Source organism: Herpailurus yagouaroundi, unplaced genomic scaffold, assembly GCF_014898765.1.
Source record: "Herpailurus yagouaroundi ecotype Mexico unplaced genomic scaffold, PumYag 77, whole genome shotgun sequence".
NCBI classification, from domain to species: Eukaryota; Metazoa; Chordata; class Mammalia; order Carnivora; family Felidae; genus Herpailurus; species Herpailurus yagouaroundi.
The window spans coordinates 42,169,152-42,190,800 of record NW_024412388.1 but is presented as its reverse complement, the minus strand read 5'-3'; the positions used below and the strand labels follow the sequence as shown (position 1 = coordinate 42,190,800).

Here is a 21,649-nt window from a genome sequence, read left to right as displayed (position 1 = left end):
TGAGAAGTGATCTCTCCTAGTCTACTTTAGCCTCTTCTTTACTGGGCAGGCTATTGTCTTCTATCCTCCTTTCAAGACATGTCCATTCCGGGGGGATTTCCAGCCTTATTTTCTGCAGGCATCTATCACCCTTTTCACTTGTTATTTTCCACCCTTCTCTTTCTAGTGCCTAAATAGCATTCATTGTCCAGTTCAAATCTTTCATTCATTTACACTTATTTACATGAACATTTATAAACATGTCTTCCATGGAACATGCTGCTCTGGCTGTTAAGGATTCAGGAGCAACTGGAAGTAAAGGAACATTCCTGAGTGCTGCATTTACCAGAGCTCTCCTTTCTCTAAACCTTTAGTAAAATTGCAGTAAGTTTCAGTACTTATTTTTGTATTGTTTTATCTATATTAGTTCTGTTTCATGTCTTCATTCAATAGATATTTTTTGTACAATTATTCTTTACTAGGCAGTCTGCTAATGATACAGTGGTAAACAAGACAGACATAGTTCCTCATGGAAATAAAAGTCTGGTAGAGAAAACAGTGAAGAAGGTTCAATTACAGATGTAATGAGTATTACACAAACAATGTGTAGAATCTAGAGATGTTTATAACAGGGAGAATCACCCCAGTTGCTTATCTGACAAAATGTCATCTAAGCTGATTCCTGAAAAATGAGTACGAGTTAGATAAGTAATGAATAGGGAAAGTATGCATCAATAAGGAAATAGCTTGTGCAAAGGCTTTAGGGCAAAAGAGAATATAATTGAGAGAATAAGGAAGACTATGGGTATCAACAAAGAATAATAAGTAAGAGGAAAAATGGAATAATGCCATGAATAAAAGAAACGACCTTTTCAACTACAAAGTGAAGTAGAATTATTAGCCACAACATAACTCAAATGTCGAAGAATTGTGAGAGAAAAAAAGTGAGACTTGAAATAAACAAACATAAAATATGACTTGAAATAAAAACTGAATTAGAAGGAAATCAGTCTGCCAAATCAGATAAGAAAAATAAGTGATATATAGCTGGTAAACTTTATTGAAAACAAACTGTAATAAAGAATAAGAAATACAGTTACTGTTTTTGAAAAAAGATATCTGAACCTGCACAACCGTAAACCTAGGGGACAGATAAAGACAGATAATATTAATGGCAGTTGTCATAAATGTCTAGGTGTTACTGAAAAAACTATGGAGGCCTCACAGCTTTTTACAGATGTACCTTTATAAACAAATACAAAACACCATCTTGGAAACACCAAGGATGTTGAGGATGACATCTGATCATCTTACTTCTGGACAATATGCCACAACTTCTTGCCACAAGGCAAGCATAATGTTCTTATTCATCTTGGTATCTCACACCACAGAATATATTTAATGAATGAGAAATAATAAACGTTCAAATTTGAGAAATAAATGTATTTTCAAAGCATCTCTTTTAAGAGTATTTAGGGCACAAATATATGAAAATAGTTCATTTTAAAGATGTGACTCTACCTAACCTAGTCTAATAGTGTTTGATATTCCAAGATAGGACTATCTCACAAATAAAATCTGCTAATTGTATCACAGGTAAAAAAATAAATAAATAAAGCACACATTCTAGCTACTATTTTCTAGTGTCCAGAAAAAAGTCATTGCACTAAATGCCATAGGTAAAATCTTCACATAGGTTGTTCTCATAATGGTAAGCCCTAAATTAATAAATCCAGTAAGACATTTACGTGATTCTAAGAGAAAGTACAAAATGTTTATCGAATGTACAAATGAATAAGTGGATAAAAGGCTGAATGAAGGGGAAAAAAAGAAAGAAGGAAAAAAATGAAAAAAAAAGAGAGGGAAGGAGGAAATTACTTTATACCAGGAAATAGTGGAAGGAGTAATTGGGAAGTTTCCATCCTGTCTAATAAAACAACAAATTTTAACCATTATTATAACAAACTAAGTTTCAAAATAAGATTTTTCTTTCCTTTTTTTTTTTTTTTTAAGATTTTTCTTTTAAACCACAATGATAATACTATTGGACATTTTAGAACGGGTTTTAAGAAATTTAAATTTAAGAAAGGCTTCACAGGGCAAATAGGCAATGAATAGTTTACATAATTCTGTTAATGTATGTGTAGCATGCAAAATTTCATTTTAGTTATAAAACACAGCTTAATTCAAGACGAAAACATTCATTTGCTTTTGAAACCTTAATTAAAATTCATTTTGGGAGTTAATGGTTAGACGTTAAGTATAGTCCAAAACAAGGTATATTTACAATAAGAGGGGAAAATGAAAAGATCCCACCACCAATATTACAGATATAAAGTTAATTTTATACCTTAATCAAAATGTAAATCTATCACTGATTATCAAAAGCACAATCAATGATACATCTAATGACTAAGTAAATCACATATATAACATTTTGATTTTCTGTCATGAAATTCCTCATCCTTGATCTACGTCATACAGTATTATGGGCTGATTTCACTGTCAATTAACTAAAAAATGAAATTTACATATAATAACAATATTTTTCATCTTCAATTATGTATTTAACAATGAAAAACATTCCTTCATGGTAAATCTTACCTCATTGTATCTGTTGCTGGGAATTTTGATACTGGTTTTCCGAACTTCCATATCAACCACCAGACCTTGAACTACTGGCAATGTATACTGGTAATTTCTGAAGTCCTGGGCAAAAGCAGATTGAAATGGAATAAAGAATTCATCAATGGTAAGATCTGACTGATAGTAGTAAAATCAGAACAAAAGGAAAGAATGTGAAAATTAAAAGAACTCATTTATTTAAATAATAAGGAAATGTATAATGAAAACCCTCATGTGTATATTCTAGCTCTCCAATTAGACTATAAACTCTTATAAGGAAGAAGACCAGTTGCATATACTCTCTATATATTATATTAAACAAATATTTGAATGCTTATTCTGCTTTAACACCACTTAACATTTTCTGGATGTCACCTGCCTCCTCCCTCTAAAGTAAGCTCCAAGAAGGTATGGACTCTCACTTGTCTTCTTCTTGTTATATCCCAAATGCCTGTAACAGCCTAGGCACCCAATGAATATTTGTAGGGTAAAAAATACATATACACACACCACATCCAGTGTGGCTGAAGCAAAGTGATGAAGAGTGCAAGGAGCTGATGTCAAAGTGACAGCATACAGCTAGATTTCATATGGTCTTGGAGGCCACCACAAACACCTGTGCCTTTACCGTGAGATTTTTGACCTATTTTAACAGATCTCTCTGGCTTCTCTGTAAATAGATGGTAAGGGAACAAGAATAGAAAGAAGGAGATCAGATAAATGTAACAAAAATAATTCAGGCAAGAGACAGTGATAATTTAGACCAAAGTGTTACCAATTCAAAAAGTGGTGAGAAGTTATCAGATTCCGGGTACATTTTGAAGAGGAAACTGAGAATATTTGTCACTGGATTGAATATGGAATGTGGAAAAAAAAGCAAAATCAAAGATGATTATGAATTATATGGACTGGGCAACTACAAGACTGCCATTTACTGAGAGGCAGAACACAGTGGGAAAGGGAAGACAGCAAGTCAGAAGGCTGCAGGAGAAGAACCAAGAAAGAAAGGTGTCCAAAGAAACTAAGAAATGAAAATGTATAGATACGGGTAAGTTGGATGTAACTGTGTGAAAATTATCTTCTGATTGCTTCTATTTACTCAGGGAAACTGGGGCTGGGACATCAGCAAAAAGTGAGAAAAGGAGAGGAGAGACTGGAAATTTGAGAAAACATGAGAATAGGAATGGGTTATGGACCAGGAAAGATTGTCAGGTAGGTCTGAGAGTTTCCTAATGGTATTGGTCATGAATCTAAAGTGAGACTGGGGGTGCCTGGGTGCTGAGTTGGTTGAGCATCTGACTTCGCCTCAGATCATGATCTTGCGGTTCGTGGGTTCAAGCCCCGTGTCGGGCTCTGTGCTGACAGCTCAGAGCCTGGAGCCTGCTTCCAATTCTGTGTCTCCCTCTCTCTCTCTCTGCCCCTCTCCTGCTCACATTTTGGTTCTGTCTCTCAAAAATAAATAAATATTTAAAAAAAAATTTTTTTAAGACCAGTAAATAGGTGACTCTTTTTGTCTTCATCCACATGCAGGCCTGGATAAAGTTACAAATGAAGGAAGAAGTAGATCCACACAGGTATGTCGACTGACTTTTGATAAGGGTGTAAAGGTGAGTAAATGAAGAAAGGATAGTCTTTTCAACAAATGGTACTAAAACAATTGGACATATGAACAAAGGGTTTCTAACAATGTCTCACAATCATAAAATTTAACTAAAAATGAACCACAGAACTAAATATAAGGCATAAAAATAAAACCATAAGCCTTCTACAAACATGGGAGAAAATATTTGTGATGTCATTCTAGTCAATAAGTTCTTAGATATCATATAAAAAGCATGCTCCATAGAAAATTAATAAATTATACTTCAACAAAATGAAAAATTTTTGTTCTGTGAAAGACACTGTTAACAGAATAAAAAGAGAGACCATAGACTAGGAGAAAATATAACAAATGATACAAATCTACCAAAGGACTTACATTTAGAATACATGAAAAACTCTCAAAACTCAACAAGAAAACAACAACCATATTTTTAAATGGGCAAAATCTGAGTATTCACTAAAGAAGATATAAAGAGGGCAAATTAGCACATGAAAAATGCTCTGAATCACTCATCTTAAGAAGCATAGAAGTTAAAATCACAAAGGTTAAAACCACTAAACTCCTACTGGAATTGTAAAAATTGAAAACAAAAAAGAAATAAATACTGGGCAAAAAAAGAATTCTTGTATATTACTTGTGAATGTAAACTGCTATAGGCATGTTGGAAAACAATTTCACAGTTCTTTATAACATTAAATGTACAATATGGCAAAACTAAGGTTCACACAAAATTTCATACATGAATGTTTACAGCAGCTTTATTCATAGTCACCAAAAACTAGAAACAACCCACAGATCCATCTACAGGTAAACAAACTGTGGTTCATAATGCAACTGAATACTATATAGCAATAAAGACGAACGAACTACTGATGCTGAAGTTTACCAGCATATGCCACCCCAAAATATGCCTCTGTTATTCACTGTTTGGCCAGTCTAATTTTTAGGGCCTCAGCCAAAGAACCAAAGATGAGTACAGGAAAAAGATTTTTATTTCCTTAACAACATAAGTAACAACAAAGATGAACCGGAAATGCATGATGATGAGTGAAAGAAGCCAGACTCAAACGGCTACGTACTGCATAATTCCAATTATATGATAATCTAAAAAAGCTAAAACTGTAGGGAAAGAGGATCAATGGTTACCAGACATTAGGGGTGCACCAGCAAATTTTCTGGAATGATAGAACTCTCTGTATCCCAATTGCAACAGTGGTAGTAACATAACTCTACATTTGTCAAAACTCTTAGAAGTATACTCCATAAAAGGTGTACTTTACTGTATATAAATTTTAAAAAGTTTTTTTTAATTAAGAGGTAGATTTAACCAGGGTTTACATTTTGCTGGGCTAATAAAACAGAGGGTAAGATACAGAAAGGACCTGGAATCATTTAAAATAAAAGTGATTTTAATGATGAAACCATGGAATCTTAAGACAGGAAAGGAGAAAAATAGAGGGAGTGAGAGGTAGTAGAAAAGTGTTGGAATCAATAGATTGGTAAATTCTGTTAAACTAGAGACAGAGAAGGTGGTAAAAGGGTTCAAAACAAGTCTCTTCCATATGTGCTATTTTGGTATGTGGACTCTTTTGAGCTGAAGGCAATTAAGACCCTGCAGGGTCAAGAGAACTTTTGCCCTGTCTTAACTACCTAGAAGAATCTAAACTGGGGGTCTTTCTCAGAATTAGAGTTATTATTAGAGATAAATTTTATCTGAGTGACCCATCTGTATGGTAGGGCATACATCTAATTGCCAAGCAGCTGCTCTTCTTATGGCCCTGTAAATTGCTCTCCTCCCTTTGGCAGCCCCAGGCCCCTATCCCATTCTTCAGCTCAGGAGGAATTTTACCTTTCTGTCTATGAACCCCTCATGTATGTGAGGTTTTCATATGTACAAAGTTAGATTTAATTTTCTCCTGTTAATCTGTCTTATGTCAATTTAATTTTTATTTATTTATTTATTTTTTATTTTTTTATTATTTTTTTTTTAATTTTTTTTTTCAACGTTTATTTATTTTTGGGACAGACAGAGACAGAGCATGAACGGGGAAGGGGCAGAGAGAGAGGGAGACACAGAATCGGAAACAGGCTCCAGGCTCTGAGCCATCAGCCCAGAGCCTGACGCGGGGCTCGAACTCATGGACCGCGAGATCATGACCTGGCTGAAGTCGGAAGCTTAACCGACTGCGCCACCCAGGCGCCCCTCAATTTAATTTTTAGACCAGCTAGAAGAATCTTTGAAAAATAGAGAAAAATTTTCCTCTCTGACAGTGGAGATGGAGAATAAGATGCTTCAGGAGATATTCCACCAGAAGTTTGTATAAATGAACTGATACAGGCAATAAAAACCATAGGCTCCTGTTACTGGATTACAGGATAAATATCTCCTTTTCTTTCCAAAGCAGATTACAATCGGTAAAAAAAAATAAAGAAATAAATAAATAAGTAAATAATCTTGTCAGGGTGCCTGGGTGGCTCAATTAAGTGTCCGACTCTTGATTTTGGCTTGAGTCATGATCCTACGGCTCATGGGATCAAGCACAGCATCAGGCTTTGTGCTAACAGTGAGGAGCCTGCTTGGGATTTTCCCTCTCTCTCTCTCTGCCCCTCCCCTGCTCATTCTCTCTGTCTCTCTCCCTCCCTCCCAATAAATAAACTTAAAAAAAAAATTATCTCGTCAAAAATGTGACTAAAAACTAAAGTTACCAGGAGTGACAAAGTGATGGGGACTGAAGTAGAAGGAGGGAAATGGAGAGGGAGAAAGAGAGAGACAGAGAGACAGAGAGAGAGAGAGAGGGAGGGAGGGAGGGAGGGAAAGGAAGATAAAGCAGGAGAGGGCGATCTTATAGATTAAAATATAATTTTAAAATTTTCACTTCTGGGAGTGCCTAGCTGGCTCAGTTGGTAGAGCATGTGACTCTTGATCTCTGGTCATGAGTTCAAGCCCAACACTGGGGATAGAGATTACTTAAGAAAATAAAAAATAAATTAAAAAAATAAAAATTTCCATTTCAGGACAAAATAGAGAAAAGGGGACTGAATTTACCTTCCTGCCTGAAACAACCAAAAACTACACAGAACATATGAAACAATGGTTTTCAAGACACTGAACCTCAGACAACAAAGGACAGTGATCCTTAAAAGGCAGGAAGCAAACAAGATGAGCTCTGTGATTGTACAGGTTATGCCTCTAGAGAGTTTACAAGCTCAGGTGCAGGAAGGGAGAACCCAGGCAGAGGCTGACAGATTTCCTGAGTTGAGGAAACAAAACCAAGACTCCAGGAAAACCACGGTAGCTATACTTCACAGGACAGAGCATCAGAGAGGAAAAAACTGCAAAGAACTCCAAAGACTTGCAGAGGGTCTCACTCCAGAATTCAGAAAAGTTCTGATTAGCAAATGTGTCTGAGGAAACTTCTTGAGGCCGGTGAAAAAACTATTTGAAATGATTATCAGAAACACTGTCTGGTACACAGGTCTGGGAATAGTGCCTACTCCTAAAAACCACAGAGGAAAACCTCATATTCCATGAGCATTAGGTAGAGTATTACTGTATAATAAACAATTTCACTGGACTTTGCTCCTGGTTCCTGAGAGGTAGCCTCTAAACCTTTGGAATTTCCTGAGTGATAGGAGTGTCTGTTATTCAGTGGTGGATCCCTGATAGTCTATGTTAATTTAGTGAATCATAATAGGTCCCTAGATAGTTTATCCTAACAAGATGACCCAAGGTGGGAGCTAGCCATCCTAGAAAGATCAGCCATGTGATAAGAGGATGGGGCTTTGAGGCACATGATATCAGGGGGCTCAAGACTGAGTTCAATCACATGACCAATGACTCAATCATCATGCCTAATAAGGAAACTCCAATAAAAACTCAGGACACAAAAGCTCCGGTGTTTATTCTGTGCATATTGTTATATATCAACATACCAGCAGGGTGACATGTCCCAGAGGGCACAGAAGCTTCTTGGGTGGGGCCCTCCCAGACTTTGTACTCTGTGACTCTTCTCTCCACTGGCCCTAATTTGTATTTCCTTTACTACAATAAAACTGTAATCTATACTATATAGTATAGTATATATACTTTGCTGAGTTCTGCGAATAATTCTAGTGAATTATCAAAACTGAGAGAGTAGTGGGAATGCTAACATTTGTATCCAGTTAGTCAGAAGTATGCGTAGCCTGGGACTTGACCCTGGTGTCTGAAGTAACAACAGTCTGGTAAAGAAATGTGCCTTTAAGCTGTGAAGTTTGGCCTAATTCCAAATAGGGCCCAAAGTCATTACAAGTACTCCGAAGGGTCTCACCTTAGTGCTGAGGAATAATCAGCACTACAGTAAACAAGACTTTGGTTCCACCTTACAAATCTTAAAAATCAAGACTTGCAAGAATCAAACTATTTCTAGGTAAATTAACTGCCTTACTTGTAACAGAACTCAAGTTTACAGGAATACAAAAATACTCACCATGCAGCAAGGTAAAATCATAATCTTTGGCTTCCAGTAAAAAATTTAAAAATATCGGGGCACCTGGGTGGCTGAGTCAGTTAAGTGTCCAATTCTTGATTTTGGCTTGGGTCATGCTCTTACTGTTCGTGAGTTCCAGTCCCACATTGGGCTCTGTGCTGATGGTGTGGGTCCTGCTTGGGATTCTCTGTCTCCCTTTCTCTCTGCCCCTCCCTGCTCATTTTCTCTCTCAAAAATAAATAAATAAACATTAAAAAAAATTTTAAGGGGCACATAGATGGCTCAGTCGGTTAAGCGTCCAACTTTGGCTCAGATCATGATCTCATGGTTTGTGAGCTTGAGACCCACATCAGGCTCTGAATCAGCTCAGAGCCCACTTCAGATTCTGTGTCTCCCCCTCTCTTTGCCCTTCCCCTGCTTACACTTGCTGTCTCTCTCTCTCTCACAAAATAAACATTAAAAAAAATTTTTTTTAAATACCAAGCATGCAAAAGCAGGAAAATACAACTCAAAATAAGAGGGGGAGGGTGCCTGGGTGGCTCAGCTGGTTAAGCATCCAACTTTTGATCTTGGCTCAGGTCATGATCTCAGCTCAGGTCATGATCTCACAGTTTGTGAGATGGAGCCCTGCGATGGGCTCTGTGCTGACAGCACAGAACCTGCTTGGGATTCTCTTTCTTCATGTCTCTCCGCCCCTCCCTCCACTTGCACATGTGCTCACGCTCTCTCACTCTCTCTCTAAAATAAATAAATAAACTTAAAAAAAAAAAAGAGGGAGAATTAATCAATGGAAACTGAGCCAGAACTGATAGAGATGTTAGAATTACCAACAAGGACACTATAGTAGTTACTATATATTCCAGATATTCAAAAAATTAAGTACAAGGAGGATATAGAAAAAGACCTAAGTCAAATTTCTAGAGATGAAAATGACAATGTTTGAGATAACCCCCCAAAAAAGATGTACTTGACAGTTTTAACAATGCAAAATAAGATAGTTGAACAATAATAACTGTCCAAAATGAAACACAGAGGGGAAAAAAGGAGTATTAGTGAGCTGTGAAACAATTTCAAGAGCCTAATATGTCTATAACACAGAGTCCTTGAAGGAGAAGAGGGAGAGGAAAGAAAATGTTCTTTGATGAAAATTATAAACTCACAAAAATAAGAAGCTCAACGAACTCCAAGTATAAGAAACATGGGGAAAAAAAAACAACAACCCTATATCAAGGTACATAATCAAAGTGCTCAAAACCAGTGATAAAAAGAAACACCTTAGAGCAACCAGAGAAGGAAAAAGCATTATATACAGAGGAACAAAGAGGGAAAATAAAGTCCTCGTCTGAAACAATGCAAACCAGAAGAAACAGTAGAGCGATTATTATTCATCTTTAAGGTTCTCAAAGAATACAACTATCAACCTAGAATTCTACATCCAGCAAAAATATCTTTCAAATATGAAGGTAAAATAAAGATGTTAGAAATATAAATGCTGAATTCCTCACTAGCAGACCCACACTACAAGAAATGTTACAGGAAATCTTTCAGGCAGAAGGGAAATGACACCAGATGGAAATACAGATTTATACAAAGAAATGAAGATCACTGGAAATGGCAACTACATAAGTAAAGCTACAAGAGCTTTTCTTATTATTTAAATCTCTTTAAAAGATAACTGAAACTACAACGGCAAGACAGAGTGAGGAAATAAATACAGTCCCAAAAAGCAAGTAAAAAGCTGGGTAAATGTTTTTTTTTTTTTTAAGTTTACTTATTTATTTTGAGAAAGAGAGAATGAGTGGGGAATAAGCAGAGAGAGGAGAGAGAGAGAATCCCAAGTAGGTTCTGCACTGTCAGTGCGGAGATCATGACCTGAGCCAAAATCAAGAGTTGGATGCTTAACTGACTGAGCCACCAAGGTGCCCCTGGGTAAATGGTTTTTTAAAACACAATCATTACAATGCTCTGGAATTAGACCAAAAGCATATAACACACTGAGATGTGTTTCTTCATGAAAACTACCAAACTTCAAGCAAGAACAGTAGAGCTGAGTCTGTGATCTTCTTGCTTGGGGCTGTGCCCTAGCCTTCTTAGGTAGTTCAAGGTAGTCTATGAAATAAACTCTGCTACTTGAAGGATCTTACTTGATTTGGAGTGGTGTCAGCTACAGTGGTAACTTCAATGGTTAGTGAAAAGGGAGGGCCAGCAGCTCAGTTAGCCTGAGGTTTGAGGTAAGTAATGAGCAGGCACATTAGCCAAAGATTTAATGAGGAGTTCTGGGAGGTGAGATAGCCACAGAGAGCTTCATAAACTCTCCAAATACCCAAAATTGTCCTTAGTCGGTGCACACATACAGCAGAGCCTGTGCATGTGCAAAGGAACATGGGAGATCCTAGCAGAAAGGAAACAAAGTATGAATCCCAGTCCATACACAGATTTATCATAAAAGAATGAATGACTTACTAGCTTGAGATATTTGAACACAATCTCTGACCAATCTTGGGCTAAACAATAAGCTACACAGACAAAGAGGACACTTCTATGATGGCAAGCTTAAAATAAAAACAAAATAGAATGCTAGGTGCTTTAATTGTACATTACCTCTAGTCCTCACAATAATCCTGCAAGGTCACTTAGATAGTAAGTGTATATATAATCAAGGGCTGAAATCCTGTACTGTTTCACTCAAAAGCTCCATATATTTTCCAAAGAATATATGTATGTTTTTCATTTCCTACAGCATAAATCTTCACCTGCCTGAAGCAGCAGAGGTATGGCTGTTAACAAAAAATGAAATCCTTCTCTTCCTTCTCCTGTACAAATCCCAGTAAGAAAAAAGTAAATAAAAATTCCCAACTTACTGCAAGAAGATTCATGATGGTATGTCCCGTCTCTCCAAACAATGGCTTCCGAAATCTGACACTGAACAGTGGGCATGGATAAACTATGGAAATGAAAAATAATCAGACCAAACTTGACAGCTTAAAATTTTGGCAAAAGAGGTGTCAAAGTTCATAAAGTTTTCAAAATGTAACTGTAATAAAGCATATGAAATTTAGGGCTCAAAAGTATTTAGCATGGTAGCATCACAGACAAATTCTGAGCCTTCTACAATAAATGCCAAAGTAAATATTCTGATGACCAGATAAGCCTTTTGATGCAGCTTTCTCCAAAATGAACTATAACATCTTAGGAAGCACTCTTCTTCAAACTGGATTAATATGATCCAGGAAACAAACCTCTTCTAATTCCTCTGTATTCATTCTTATACTTCTCCCAACCAGGATCCTCCTTAGAAAAGCCAAACATGAGGTGGCCTATTAACTCACTTACTTATTCCTTGAACTTTATGGAATGAACTACCTATATAAGACAGGAAGATATACAAGTTCTTTCCTCTGGATACAACCCACTCCTTTCCCTACTTCATCTGGATAATTCAAATGAATCTTTCACAATTCAGTCCAGAAACACTTTGTTCTAAGAAATATTTCTTATCCAACTCCTTCATTCTTGGTGAAGTTAGAGTCCATCTTCAAGCTCCAAAAGAACTTTGTTAACTTTGAGCATGTGTTTTAACACAATATACTACTATAATCATGATTTCTGTATGTCTTTCTTACAAAGGTTTCTAAGAGCCTGTAACGTATCTTAGCTATTTCTGAATTCACAGGATTTGTTATAAATGGTAGACCTTTATTAAATTCTTATTGAATGAGCAAGGGAAAGAATGAAGTTGACTTGCTGAAAACATAAAATATACATAAATTTTCTTTATCGTTTTTGATCCTCTTAACAACCTTACATACTTACAGCTCGAGTCACTTGCCCAAAGTTACAGAGCTAGTAATTCACAGAGTTAAGAATCTTATTCAAATGGTCTGATTCCTAGACCTTGCAAGTTTGATTAGGTGAAGGTATAAGGTTTAAAAGAAAGCTTGCATTTAGGCCTGAATGTCTTAAAACTCCCAACTTAGTTGTACTGCTACCACCATGAGCAAAAAAGCTCTTCTACTGCTCTCTTTACCTAAAGTGATCTCTATACCATTAGTTTCCAGTATGTGTTACGTTATGCAAAATACAATTTGTCATACTATTTTCCAATAAAATTACCAAAAAATGTTCACTATAGATACTATAAAAAGTCACTTGTTAAATTCCAATTCATTTTTTCTGAAGATGAGCATATATTTATCAATGAACTATATAAAACCAGTAAGTCTACAAGGTAATAAATAATCACTAATTTCCTCAGTAGAGATTTTTAGTCCTTCACATTAGAGTCAAAATAAGTAAACACAATGGTCAAATTTAGCTTAGCTGTGTCAAAAGATTTCTGCTGAACTATATCACTGGGGGAGGGGGGGTTGCGGGCAAGGGGGGAATCTGAATATTTCAGGTCTTTATTTAGTCATCATGTCTTGGCCATATGGTGTAAAAGAAGCTATTTTACTACTTACGCCGATATTCAGCTCCAAGTCTCAACATTAGTCGGATGGGAAACACTTTAGCCCAAGGAGTTTCCCATTTCTGGATGAGAATCCCAAACAAGTAAGGTGGGGTTGGGAGTACCAGGTCTTGCAGTGACTGGTAGGTAGATGTCACATATAAGAATCCACCATGTTCTTTACTGCCAAGGAAACTCTGACTGAAGAAGGAATGTCCCAAGTTGCCCACAACATTTCCTAAAACAAAAAAGCTCATTAATTACTCCTCATCAATAAATCGATTATATTTTTTATAATCATTATTACCTTAACACTGGGCCACACACTACCAAACACTAATTCCCAACCTTTCACTAAACATGAAAGACCCATGTTTACAAAGTTTTTGAAATAAATGATATTTATTAAATGAAAATTTGTTTTCCAATTTTATAAGGGCCTCTGGTGAGCATAAAATAGCTTATATTAACACACTGTAGAAGTCTGTCTAGCTAAAAGTAAAAAATATTAATGTCTTCCTTAGATTGTACAGCTTTACTGTATGAACTGTATATATGAGACCTTTAGAGGTCTCAGGATAAGAATTATTGCCTCAAAAGTCATGAAAAAAATGTTAAGACTAGGTACCTGCTCTCACAGAGCTTACAATCTCATTGGGTGAATAAAGTCCATTCATGAACACAATGAATTAAGATAATAAGTACAGTTTTGTATGAGACATTAAAGGAAGAAAATCTATGGAGAAGGTAGGATTCATGCTTTGTACTTCTGGGTGAGACAAATATGAAACAGAACTTAGGGCTTATTTAAATTCATATTAGTTTTTTTGTCTACTAAGCACCTTCTAATTCAAACATTTTTTAATGAAACAGTGACAAATCAGCTTTCATTAAGGAGACATTCTCCTCAGTTTAGAATTACAAAAAAGCAAAAAAGCTTCCCAACAGGAGCTGTTCCATAATGGAATAGTAGACATGTTCCCTAGATATGTACAAGCTCCCTCTGATATCTCTGAAAGAAATAACAGCAAATACAGAGATCCTAACCAGAAAACTTAATGCTTCCTTTCCTTGAAAACTACTATCTACTCATGCAACAGTTCAGTGATGGGTCACAGAATCCTTGAGTGAAGTAGGAAGCTATGCTGACAGCAGGGTCCGCAGGTGAAGGGAACACCTCCCCACAAAACTCACAGAAGCCTTGTGGCTGAGAGCCATGTTCACCTGCACATTATCATCTGCCAAATATATTTAGGGGCAGTACTCTTGCCCGAGGATTAACCAAATCTGGCTGCACGTTTGAGCTGCTGGGCCAGATCTATAAAAACAAAAAAATCCCCGTATCAAGGAAGGAGTATGTACTCTGGAAAAAAAAAAAAAATTCACAGATTGTGGAGTCACAGAAATATGGGTTTGAATACTAGTTCAATTACTATTATGTGATTTGGGGGCAAGTTATTTGACTTCTGTAAGCTTCAATGTCTGTGTAAAATGGGGGATTATAAATTTCAGACCTGTTGTGAAGAATAAATGATGGAATATATGTAAAATGCCTAACAGTACATGGTACTGTGTTCTCAAAAAATTATAACTATTATTGTTATAATGCACATATACATATAATGATTAGCCAAACATTACAGAATTTTCTTTGCTTTATCAAAAATTTTAGAATAAGGTTTGTATAAACTTTCATCTTTTAACTTGGAGTAGAGGAAGAATGGGAGATAAAAGAGATGGGGAGTTTTTTTTTCTGCCCACAATGGAGAGTACACAATAGCATTCCTCTAAAGTTCTAATGAGAGTATAATGTTTGTTTTGTAAGACAGCCCTAGTGCATACAATTCAAAGGTGACAACTATGTTGGCTTGGCCCACAAGGTATTCATTCATTATTCCTTTGGCATTTCTTTTTTTTTTTTTTTTAATGTTTTTATTTTTGAAGGAGAGAGAGACATAAGTGGGGGAGGAGCAGAGAGAGAGGGAGACAGAATTTGAAGCACGCTCTAAGCTGTTAGCACAGAGCTGACGTGGGGCTTGAACTCACGAACTGTGAGATCATGACCTGAGCTGAAGTCGGACGCTTAACCGCCTGAGCCACCCAGGCACCCCAGCATTTCATTATTAGAGACTGGAATCTATTACTGGTTATTTTTCCACAGATATTTATTCCCTTTTTGCTTCTACGACCTAACAACCTACTCCTCCTCATCCCATATCCCAATCAAATTCAGATTCGTCACTATGCTCCTTTATATTATAAAATATTTATCCTTTAAGCATCTACTTTCTTTAAAAAAATTTTTTTTAACGTAAATCTCTATCAATCCTAATGAGTGATTTAATTTAGACCCTCATTTACCATCTCATCTAAAAAACAAGTAGCATTTCACAGGTGTTAATACCGACAAAAATAAAACACTGGGTATGAGAATTCGACAAAGATAAGCTTTCACTGAAAACTTAATCCGGGGCTCTTGAACTCATAAAGCCTGTTATATGTTTGTTTACACAGGTACTTCTCTATGGGAACATTCAATACAATGAATCCACTGAATTAATTCTATACACCCCAAGACCACTGAAGAATCCATATAAATAAAATAGATACCAATTCATGCTTCTGTGTTTAAATGACCTGGCAAGGATGTCAAAGGTTTTGTACCAATAGTTTACAAGGCAATTTTACATGGCCTTAACCAGATAATCATCAGATCACTGCCACTAGGTTAACAGAGCAGGTATCATTTCCCTGAACTTTGGGATTTTTATTTTACAGATGAAGAAACTGAAGCTTAGGAGTGGAAGTGAAGTGCCTTGCAATATCATAACTGTCTTTAAAAGTATATAGTAATTTCCAATTTTCCATCTTAATCTGTAATTTAAACGTTGTTTTTCAAAGTGCTTGCAAAGAACTATCTTTAAATTCAATTCAAAAACAACTTAAATATCTATGCAACAACAGCTTCCTTTTGTTTCAAAGCATATTTATCAATCCTCACAACTAACTCAAATGGAGTTTTAAAGAAAGAACTATGAGGAGGGGCGCCTGGGTGGCGCAGTCGGTTAAGCGTCCGACTTCAGCCAGGTCACGATCTCGCGGTCCGTGAGTTCGAGCCCCGCGTCAGGCTCTGGGCGTCAGGCTCTGGGCGTCAGGCTCTGGGCGTCAGGCTCTGGGCGTCAGGCTCTGGGCGTCAGGCTCTGGGCTGACGGCTCGGAGACTGGAGCCTGCTTCCGATTCTGTGTCTCCCTCTCTCTCTGCCCCTCCCCTGTTCATGCTCTGTCTCTCTCTGTCCCAAAAATAAATAAACGTTGAAAAAAAAAATTTTAGAAAGAACTATGAGGAAAAGGAACCCCATCCTTCCCAGCCCCCGCCAATTTTAAAAAAAAGGGCCTTCCCCTCACACCCCTCTCCCCTCTCTTTTCTTTTTAGTCAGGAACCAGCCCACGGCCAGGGCCTCACTGGGGCAGGGACACCCTGGGATGAGTTTCTCTGGGGCTTTATTTTGTTTCGTCAATGTTTTTTTCTCCCACAGTGGGGCTGCGGAGGGGTGGGGGCTTTACAGTCCTGCCCCGTCTCACTGCACTCTCTTCCCAACCCTACCCCTATTTTCGGTGATTTTTGTGTGAGAATATTAATATTAAAAATAAAATCAGAGAGGAGCGCCTGAGTGACTCAGTCGGTTGAGCGTCCAACTTCAGCTCAGGTCATGATCTCACAGTTTGTGTGTTCAAGCCTGTGTCAGGCTCTGTGCTGACAGCTCGGAGTCTGTAGCCTGCTTGGATTCTGTGTCTCCCTCTCTGCCCCTCCCCCACCTGCACTTGTTTCTCTCTCTCAAAAATTAACATTTAAAAAAACTTTTAATAAAAAGATAAAATCAGAGAAAAAAATTCCGAACAAATGCCTCACTTATTTTAAGAAATATTAATATTCATGAATATTAACATAACTAAACATCAAAAGAATTTAAATAGTCCCTTGGTGTTGTTTGTAATACAGTAAACCAAAATTAAGCATGAGTACTTCATTAAAGGTCATTTCCTCAGTTTAGAGCATCTGTGAGATTTACTATGTAACTTCAAAAAGTTCAAGAGGCAGTTTATTGCTTTTTTAAAACATGGGATTTAGAGATATAGCTGAATTCAAACCTGAGTTCAGCCATTTATCATGTATTTGATCTTTGGCAAGTTACTTATGCCCTCATTATGCCCTCAGTGCCTCTCAGTTTCCTCATATGTAAAACTGGGACAAGAACAAGAAGAATCTCACAGAGTTCTAGTTGAGAAGAAATCAAACAGTGCACAGAAAGCAATGAATATATGGCCTAGCATGTAGTAAGTGCTCAATAAATACAAGATATTAGTCTTAAATCACCTCTTCATAAATAATTCCATATTACTTCTCATTGGCTGAAAAATTACTTGCAAAGCAGCAATACCATGGCTCTTCTGCTCATAGAAAGATACAAAATTAATTAACCAAAACAATTTACAAGTAATTGCAAAAAGAGACTAAAAATCTGAACCATGATACAACATTCTTTAACTGGAAAAACAACGCAAAAATATTACTGATGATGAAAACACCAATGAAGTTCTTCCTTCTCTGGAAACACACTTGTTAGGAAACGTTTTTTATTTTTGTTTTTCTTATATTACAGATAAAAAGGTGACTTGCTTTAGAAATACTAAAGATTATAAGCAGTATAATTTTTATGGCCATGAGAAATAACAGCAAGCCACTAAAATCTGAAACAATTACTGGACACTGACTGATCAATCAAGCATTTACCATATAACATGTACTGCTAGAACTGGTCCAAAAAAGAGATACACATAATAAAATATTTTCTAATATGCACAAAAGACTTCCAGTCATTCCACAAACATTTATAGGATATCAATCATGTTTTTATAAGTGTTTTATCAATTATTTATATTCTTTGACAGACTATTTAAAAATCTTTCCCCCCCCTCCTCTAATTCACCTATAATTTTTCTTCTAAATACTTGTGGGGGTAGAAAATTGGCAAGAGACGGTGGTTTAAAAATATCTAAATACATCTTTTCTAACTTAATAGTGAGTATGCATATATATTCTTAGATTGAGATAAACTTCCACATTAAAAAATAAAAGATCAAACTCCATTGTATTTGAGGCCTATAATTTTATTAGTGACATTACAAAATTATTAAAAATAAAATTCATTGATGAATGAAATTTATTAATAACATTCAAATTAATAATATAGTACTTTAAAGTTTACTTTGTCTTTTGATAAACCTATGTAAGAAATTTAAATTAACCAAAAGTTTATCTGGGTTAACGCAGGTGACCACGATTTAAAGATACAAAGTAAGGAAGATTTTAGAAACAGAATAGGTGGCAAGGAGAAATGGCAAAGAGAGTGGCAAAGAGAAAACAAAAAAAAAAAATTTGTTTTTAAAGATATGGAATTTCCCAAGTAATCTGCTTGAGTGACCCATGGTATTTCTTTCTCAAGGACCAGAAACACTGGGCCTCAGAAACACTCTTTGGTTGACCTCAAAAGTATTTTACTCTGGTCTCCAAGTCCCAAAGGGAACAAGAAGTGAGAAATAATAAGCACAGCATTTTTATTAACAGAAGTCTTCTCTGAAGACTCCTTTCCTCCGGGTACTTTTCCATCAAATGACAAAAAAAGCACCAACATAGCTAAAGCAAACTAAGGAATAGGAATAGAAAGGTCAAAGAAATCTTTAGGGATTGATCATATAAGTGACATCATGTCAATTTATTGATTCCTTTAATCCACAGGTTTTGTTTGTTTGTTTGGTTTTAATTAAGCTTATCCAATGTGCCAGACTGTTCTAAAGACTGGTACACAGAATTGAGCAAGACAGGTAAATCTTGTCCTCATAGAGCTTATTTTCAAAAGGAGGAAGACAAACAACATCAGTTAGTAAAACCAGTGATAAATATTTTGAAGAAAATACAACAAGGCAAGTAATGTAAAAGATGATGGAGGGAAGGAAGAGAATATTTCTTTAGCCAAGAGGTTCAGGGAAACATCCTTTGAGGCAGAAACATTTGAGAACAGACCCAAATGAAGAGAAGGCACCAACCAGTAAAGATCTGTAAAGAACAACATTCCAGGTCTGGAAACAGTAAGTGCAAAAGCCAAGGTATGAGACTGAGTTTGATGGGTTCAAAGGTCACAAAGGTGATCAATGTAGCTAAAGCAAACTAAGGAGTAGTAAGACACAAGGTCAAAGAAATCTTTAGGAACTAGATCATATAAAATCTTGCAGGCCAAAGGCATTTGGAGTTTATTCTAATTGTAGTGGGAAGCCACTGGAAGGTTTAAGGCAGCTTCAATTGTGCCTTCATACCCATGACTATACTATATAAAAATGCTCTCAATTCTCTAGATTTAGGATACCCAAGGAACAGCTGACAGACGATAAACATATCTGCAAACATAAAATTGCAAATGACTGAAAGGGAGCAAAAAGCAATTTTCAAAGGTGAAAATGACTTAACTTACAAGGTTAATATTTACATTCTGTGTTTATAATTTTAATTGTCTTCTTGCTTTGTTCCAAAGTTAAATCTAAATGCTAAAAATTAATAGCAGTGTACGGGGCACCTGGGTGGCTCAGTCTGTTAGACATCTGACTTTGGCCCAGGTCATGATCTCACAGTTTGTGGGTTCGAGCCCCGCATCGGGCTCTGTGCTGACAGCTCGGAGCCTGGAGCCTGCTTCGGATTCTTCGTCTCCCTCTCTCTCTGCCCCTTCCCTACTCACAGTCTGTCTCTCTCTGTCTTTCAAAAATAAACAAACATTGAAAAAAAATAGCAGTGTAAACCTTAATATGTCAGTGTAAATATTAATTCATATTAATATCTTCTTAATAAGTTTTTTGAAAACAGAATGTGCCCCAGGATCCAGCACCAAAAGCAAAGGAAAATTACCCAAAACAACAGTTCAGAGATATTGAAGACGGAGTTCAGAGGCTCCAACATCAAAAAGGAAGAAGACAATGTTGGGAATGAAACAGAAGTAATATTCAGAGATAATAACCTAGAGTTTTCCAAATTAAAGAAATGTGTTTTCAGATGAAAAGTACACTTTCAGTACTCAGCAGTAAAAATAAAACTAAATTCACATACATGTACACATACAGATCAATAGAATAGAGAGACCCATATACAGAATATAAACTAATATTCAAAAACAGTATCAAGGTAATTGTCAAAATGATGGTATTTTTAAGTTTATATGTATTTTGAGAGAGAGAGCACAAGCAGGGGGTGGGGGCAAGAGAGAGGACTGCAAGCAGGCTCCTCGTTGTCAGCACAGAGCCCGGCGCCGTGGCTTAAACCCATGAACCGTGAGATCACGACCTGAGCTGAAATCAGTCGCTTAACCGACTGAACCAAACAGGCGCCCCCCAAAAATAGTCTTTTTAACAAATGGTGTTGAACAACTGGATGCCCATAAACAAAACAAAACAAAAAAAACCCAAAACAATAAAACTTAGAGCCTTACCTCTATAGGAGCCGAGGACAGGCTGCCCCAAGATGGGCCTTTGGCATGAAGATTATCTTGAGTTAACAAGCAATTAAAACCCAGCAGGTTCAGGAATAGCTCTTTACCTCCCCACAACTGCCTACAAAAAAATTAAATACGGGCACCTGGGTCGCTCAGTCAGCTAAGCATCTGACTCTTGATTTCCACTCAGGTCATGATCTGTTTGTGGGTTCCTGCCCTGCCTCGGGCTCAGTGCTGATGGTACAGAGCCTGCTTGGGATTCTGTCTCCCTCTCTCTCTGTCCCTCCCCTGCTTGCTCTCTAGCTGTCTCAAAACAAATAAAAATGAACTTTAAAAAATTTAAATAAAGGACCTGGTCTGGGAAGAGAGCTATCACCATAGATAACTTGATACTCTGAACTAGGTATGGATGATAGGGAGGAACCTACCAAGGCCTGTTTGATGGAAGTTCTTTATGTCCCATTGTTTCTGAGTGGCGGAGCAAACGTTTGAAACATTTACTCTTTTTCATCTCCCTGTGAATTGCATTCCTTTCCTTTGAAGTTCCAGATCCCTACTACTCCTTTCTCCTTACTTCAGAATGACATATATACTTCATTTTGCCTATCTTTGGAATTTCCAAGTCTGTGTGGAAATTAAAAATCTAACCAAAGAGGTGAAAAATCTATACACTGAAAACCATAGAAAGCTTAGGAAAGAAATTGAACAAGACATAAAAAAAATGCAAAAACATTCCATGCTCATGGATTGGAAGAACAAATATTGTTAAAATGTTAATACTACCGAAAGCAATCTACATATTCAAAGCAATCCTTATCAAAATAACACCAGCATTCTTCACAGAGCTACAACAAACAGTCCTAAAATTTGTGTGGAACCAAAAAAGACCCTGAATAGCCAAAGCAATCCTGAAAAAGAAAACCAAAGCTGGAGGCATCACAATCCTGGACTTTAAGATGTATTACAAAGCTGTAATCATCAAGACAGTATGG

At 36.7% G+C, this 21,649-nt stretch overlaps 1 protein-coding gene across 1 annotated transcript in view; it reads right to left on the bottom strand.

Annotated features, from left to right (window-relative positions):
- Nucleotides 1-21,649, bottom strand: part of ZFYVE9 (zinc finger FYVE-type containing 9) — a 202,200-nt gene that overhangs the window by 43,429 nt on the left and 137,122 nt on the right. The window contains exons 9-11 of the mRNA XM_040456039.1: nt 13,137-13,361; nt 11,538-11,620; nt 2,584-2,688 (exon numbers count right to left, since the gene is read on the bottom strand). Of these exons, the coding sequence (XP_040311973.1) occupies nt 2,584-2,688; nt 11,538-11,620; nt 13,137-13,361 (413 nt within the window). The remainder of the gene's footprint in view (nt 1-2,583; nt 2,689-11,537; nt 11,621-13,136; nt 13,362-21,649) is intronic.